The sequence below is a fragment of the Microcaecilia unicolor genome, chromosome 2, assembly GCF_901765095.1.
Source record: "Microcaecilia unicolor chromosome 2, aMicUni1.1, whole genome shotgun sequence".
Lineage (NCBI taxonomy): Eukaryota > Metazoa > Chordata > Amphibia > Gymnophiona > Siphonopidae > Microcaecilia > Microcaecilia unicolor.
The window spans coordinates 248,604,325-248,610,744 of NC_044032.1; the positions used below are offsets into that span (position 1 = coordinate 248,604,325).

The following is a 6,420-nucleotide window of genomic DNA, read 5'->3' on the forward strand; positions in this document are numbered from 1 at the left end:
TGAACTCAGTGAAATATGTATTCTTTGATCCTACATATTTAACTTCATTCTTGGACTCCACTTTCACAGCCAAGAGCAGTAGTTACATCTACTCCGTAAATTAATTTGAATATAATCCTGAATACTCCTTCCTAGCCTCCTTATATTTCTTGAATAGTGAGGAAACTGTGTTCTTTTTCCTAAGTATTGTGTTTTGTTCCTTCAGTCAATTGTGGACTAAAGATGTAATAATATGGAATGCACTACCAACTGCTTTGAAAAAAAATGCACGACCAATTCAACTTTCGGAAATCCTTGAAGACCCACCTCTTTAACAGAATATACCATAACGATTCATCATTTGAACATTAGTACATTGCCGTGTTTACCTGTTGTTCTGATATTGATATCTTTATACATGATACTTTTTCACGTTTCCCATATTCGTATGAAATTATAACTGTATATGCCATTCTGTCGTGGTGACCCCACGACGGAGCAATGTAAGCCACATTGAGCCTGCAAATATGTGGGAAAATGTGGGATACAAATGCAATAAATAAATAAATAATATAATATTTCCTCTTTTGTAATGTGATATACATTAATGTCTAATATTACTTTTCTTTTATCTTTTATGTTGCCTATGGCGAGTCAATAAAAATTTAAGAACAACATATGTCAAGCAGTATCTGCTGTACACTGCCATGGGTGAATCTCTTCATAAAGGCAATTTTAAAAATCCCAATCAAACAATAAATATCTTCAATTTGAAGTTCAGTTTCCCCCCAATACTATAACAAATGAGTTTGTCAAGGCTTGACCTTACTCAGTGAGAAAGTTGGCAGGATCGTAGAAGCTTAGACAGGGCCCCTTTCACTTCATCATTCCTCAGACTATAAATGAAAGGGTTAATCATGGGGGTCACAGAGGAGTAGACGGTACTCACTGCTCTATCATAGTCCAGTGAGGAACTGGAGGATGGCCGAAAGTAGGTGAACATTCCTGTGCCGTAGAAGAAGACCACCACAGTGAGGTGGGAGGAACAGGTGGAGAAGGCTTTGCTTCTTCCTTGGGCAGAGCGTATCTTCAGGATGGCTGAGATGATGCGGAAGTAGGAGAGGACAATGAAAAGAAATGAGCCCATAACTAACAAAGTAGCCTCACTAAACATGACAGACTCATTTAGGGAAGTGTCAGAGCAGGACAGCTTCAGCAGTGGTGGGATATCACAGAGGAAGTGTTGAATGGTGATGGAACCACAGAAGGATAATCGTAAGAGCAATAGGCTATGCATGGTGGAGTGGAGAGCAGCCACCACCCAAGATCCAGCTACCAACCCAAGGCAAAGCTTCTGGCTCATCACCAAAGAATAACGCAGGGGGTCACTTATTGCCACATAGCGGTCAAAAGCCATCACAGCCAAGAGGAAGACCTCCATAATGCCCACAAAAAAAAAGAAGTAGACTTGTACAATGCAGGCAGGCAAAGAAATGGTCTTCTGCTCAGACAGCAGATCCCTCAGAAGCCGGGGGATAGTAACCGAGCTAAGACATGTGTCCACCAGAGAAAGATTGCCCAAGAAAAAGTACATGGGAGTGTGGAGACATCGATTAAAAGCAATCACCAGGATGATGAGGCTGTTTCCCAGTATGGTGATGAGGTACAAGGAAAGAAAAAGCACAAACAGAAGAGTCTGATGCTCAGGGATGTCTGAAAAACCCAGGAGGAGAAATTCCAACACTTTGGTTTCATTGACCATTTCTGATGGTGGGAATAAACTGCACCTGTGGACAAGCAAAAATAGGTGAAAATTCAGAGTAGTATTTGGTGGACTTATTCATGATGAATTAATCTGCTAGTCTATCCCACATTACATATACTGGGATGCTATGCTAGCAAAATACTTAACATTTGTAAAGCATGAATACATCGCAGACAGCTAAAGAGCAGATCTTCATCAGCACAGATAATATCTAAATTCCCATATCAGGCTTAATTTTATAAAGCATTTTCCACATGAAAAGGATATTTTAAACATTTTTTTTAAACTGTATATATACATATAAAAAGTAGGTGCACAACAAGATTGTACCTCATTTTACTTATCTGTGTTTCGTTTCCAAGAGATTAGTTTGGGTTGAGATGGGGTAGATGTATGTAGATGAATAGAATATACATACATACTTACACCTTTGATGTTTCACATTGGTACGCTGTTATGAAATTACCTGCTTGTGGGTAATTCTATGAAGTGTAACTCAGAAAATGTTTGTTACTGGTAATACATTTATAGAATATACAAACGTCCAATATAATAATTTGCACCTGTGTCTGGATGCCTGGGTTTGTAACACACTTCCCATTGGTCCGTTCTCGCGATGACGTCAGAGGGTGGATCAGTGAGAGGGAAGGGAAGCCAGCACCAGCCAGCCATAGAACATTGGAGGTGAGGAGAGAATCGCCCCCTCCCTCCCCTGTCCTCTCTCCGAGTTCCAGGCCCCCCTCTCCTCCTCTCCCCCCACCCCTCCAAGTTCCCTCCCTCCCTCCCTCCCTCTCCTCCCCTCTGAGTTCCAGGCCCCCTCCACTTCGAGTTCCAGGACCCCCTCCCTCCCTCCCTCTGAGTCACAGGCGCCGACTCCGTGGGTGCTAAAGCACCCCCAATATTTTCCCGGCCGTCAGTCATCCGAAGTTCCGGTTCCAATGTCCCCAGCCCGACCTACCCACCCTCTTCTCCCTCAACAGCCCACCTTGCCTTCCTGCCGGCCAGCCAGCGCTTAAAACTCATTTTACTAACCTGACTGAAGTCGTGACTGCAAAAGAAGCAGAGTACAGCCGGCTCACCTTCAGCCTTCCCCTTCTCTCTCAGCTCTGGTCCCGCCCTTGCATAAGCAGGAAATGAGGGCGGGATGCTGAGAGAGAAGGGGAAGGCTGACGGCGAGCCGGCTGTACTCTGCATCTTTTGCAGTCACGTCTTCAGTCAGGTTAGTAAAATGAGTTTTAAGCGCTGGCTGGCCGGCAGGAAGGCAAGGAGGGCTGTTGAGGGAGAAGAGGGGGGGTTGGAACTAGAACTCGGGGGGGGGGGCAGGTGGGGTTTATGGCATCACTGGACATGGAGGGGAGGGCAGAGGTCCCAAAAAACAAGACGGCAGACGATCCGCAAAATCCAATGTGGAAACAGAACACAGCAGATCAATCAATGGTATAGTTCAAACCTTTATTCTAAATTGTTCGCCCGACACAGACTGTGTTTCGCCCACAAGGGCTGCGTCAGAGGTTCTACAATAACAAATCACCAAATTAAAACACGTATACCGACATGTATAAAACTATATCACATAGAATACTTATATAAATAGATAAATACCTTGGAAGGAAACATATTAATACCATGATGACGAACAATAAAAATAATTTTAATATCATAATGTGCCAATATACATACTAAAAAATGTATATAATTAAGTAATTAAAATCTAAAACATACAACCAAATACAAAATATATATTAAAACATATAACATAAACCTGATTAGAACTGGTGTTGAACATGCATATAATATATATAAGAATATATATAAACAACCTAATTAGAACAAATCTTGGGTAAATATAAAATATATATTTAAAAAATTGGAACAATTGTTAGAAATATCTCAAAAAACTAAATAAAAACAAGTGTTATAAATATGTTAAACAGCAGAGGAGGTAGTAATATTATAATTTACTAAAACACAAAAAGTATACATATAAATCGTAATAACAGACAAAAATATTAATAATAATTATGAGAGCTAGCGATGGCCATATATGTTTGACAAGCATATAATGAATCTAATGATGTGAAGCAGAAATATTGACTAAAAAATATATAAAATTGAAAAATTAAAAAATTAACCATGGCTCTATAACTCCATTAGCTAAAGGTTAAAAGAAAAAATTCAAGTCAGTGGTCCATAGATTGCTAATAGCTAAAAATTAGATATAAAAACTAGTTATCTAATACAATCTGAGCACAGCTAAATACATTCTATATATGCATAGTAACTTACCCAATAAAGCTCTAGCAAAAAAACTCGGGTAAGTTGTAAAATTTGATCACTCACTGAAATAGAAACCAGGCTCAATTCGGAGAAATAAAACCAGTGCAGTGTCTTCCTCCAGACAAGGCTTAATAAACTAAATATACAAAAGCAGTCAGAGACTGCAACAACACTAAGTGATACACGGGTAGGTAATATTTTAACAAACACTTACTTAGCTCAGAGGAGAGACATCATATGCATGCTGCAATCAGACGCTGGAAAAAACAGGAAAAGGAACCAGCGCCATGTTATACTAAATGTTGTGTCAAAGGTCATTGACTACGGTGGCCTATGAGGGGCATAATTGAACAAAAACGTCTATCTCCATGGGCGTTTATCTCCGAGAACGGGTCCGTGAAGGGGCGGACCGAACCGTATTTTCGCAAAAAATAGACGTCCATGTTTTATTCGACAATTTGTGAGCTGGGCGTTTTTGCTTTTCAGCAATAATGGAAAATGAAAGCGCCCAGCTCAAAAACGAATAAATGCAAGGCATTTGTTCGTGGGAGGGGCCAGGATTCGTAGTGCACTGGTCCCCCTCACATGCCAGGACACCAACCGGGCACCCTAGGGGGCACTTTTACAAAAACAAAAAAAAAGGGAAAAGAGCTCCCAGGTGCATAGCACCCTTCCCTTGTGTGTTGAGCCCCCCAAATCCCCCTCAAAACCCACTGCCCACAAGTCTACACCATTACTATAGCCCTAAGGGGTGAAGGGGGCACCTACATGTGGGTACAGTGGGTTTGGGGGGGTTGGACGACTAAGCATTAAGCAGCACAATTGTAACAGGTAGGGGGGGATGGGCCTGGGTCCACCTGCCTGAAGTCCATTGCACCCCCTAACAACTGCTCCAGGGACCTGCATACTGCTGCCAGGGAGGTGGGTATAACATTTGAGGGTGAAAATAAAAAGTTGTGAAACATCATGTTTTGTGGTGGGAGGGGGTTAGTGACCACTGGGGGAGTCAGGGGAGGTCATCCCCGATTCCCTCTGGTGGTAATCTGGTCATTTAGGGCACTTTTTAGGGCCTTATTCGTCAAAAAACAGGGTCCAGGAAAAGTGCCCTAAATTCTAGCTACAAACGCATACTTTTTTCCCATTATTGGCGAAAGGTGCCCATCTCTCCTCGGCCGATAACCACGCCCCAGTTCCACCTTCGCCACGCCTCCGACACGCCCCTGTCAACTTTGTACGCTTCCGCGATGGAGTGCAGTTGAAAACGTCCAAAATCGGCTTTCCATTATACCGATTTATTCGTTTTTGTGAGATAAACGTCTATCTCCCGATTTGGGTCGAAATCTAGGCGTTTTTCTCTTTCTATGTGTTCCAAAAAAAAAAACCATTGACTAAAAAAAAGAGACAACAATCAATCTATATAACTCGATATCTAAACCAGTATTTGAGAAACGCTGACCAAATATTTATAAATAACCAAATAATAGAATAAAAATTAAAATAACTACCAAATGTAACAATTGCTAACCAAAGTCAAAATTTAAATTAAACCACTATAGAGCATGCAAATGAAAACTTTGAAATATATAAAATATTATTAAAAATAGTGTACTTAAAATATTTGAAAATCAATAAATATATAAAAAAAAAATTAAATGTATAAACTATGAGGATGTAAGTTATTATGAATAAACTAATAAATCAAACATATATGAGCCATCTCATAAAAATACGGATAGATCCAATTCCATATTCAGACCATCCGGAACTCTTCAAATGTATGTCCAAATTTCATAGCATGTTCTACTAAAGGTTTGTCCTGTACATTTCTTTTCAGTGCACTTTTATGTTCGATAATTCTAACATTTAGTTTTCTCTTAGTTTTTCCTATATATGCCAGTCCACAGGGGCATTGTGCCGCATAAACCACATTTTCAGTTTTGCAGTTAGAAAATTACATAAGTAATGCCACACTGGGAAAAGACCAAGGGTCCATCGAGCCCAGCATCCTGTCCACGACAGCGGCCAATCCAGGCCAAGGGCACCTGGCAAGCTTCCCAAACGTACAAACATTCTATACATGTTATTCCTGAAATTGTGGAATTTTCCCAAGTCCATTTAGTAGTGGTTTATGGACTTGTCCTTTAGGAAACCGTCTAACCCCTTTTTAAACTCTGCTAAGCTAACCGCCTTCACCACGTTCTCCGGCAACGAATTCCAAAGTTTAATTATGCGTTGGGTGAAGAAACCTTTTCTCCAATTTGTTTTAAATTTACTACACTGTAGTTTCTTCGCATGCCCCCTAGTCCTAGTATTTTTGGAAAGCATGAACAGACACTTCACATCCACCTGTTCCACTCCACTCATTATTTTATATACCTCTATCATGTCTCCCCTCAGCC

General features: G+C 40.7%; 1 protein-coding gene across 1 annotated transcript; it reads right to left on the bottom strand.

Annotated features, from left to right (window-relative positions):
* Positions 1-808: 808 nt before the first annotated feature.
* LOC115461973 (olfactory receptor 1F1-like) lies at positions 809-1,741 on the bottom strand. Its single transcript, XM_030192023.1, has one exon. It carries the CDS (start codon positions 1,739-1,741, stop codon positions 809-811), a length of 933 nt encoding a protein of 310 aa, XP_030047883.1.
* Positions 1,742-6,420: the final 4,679 nt, after the last annotated feature.

Bases quoted from the DNA above. Each gene is read 5' to 3' on its own strand.
- LOC115461973 (XM_030192023.1), bottom strand. From the start codon at position 1,741: ATGGTCAATGAAACCAAAGTGTTGGAATTTCTCCTCCTGGGTTTTTCA.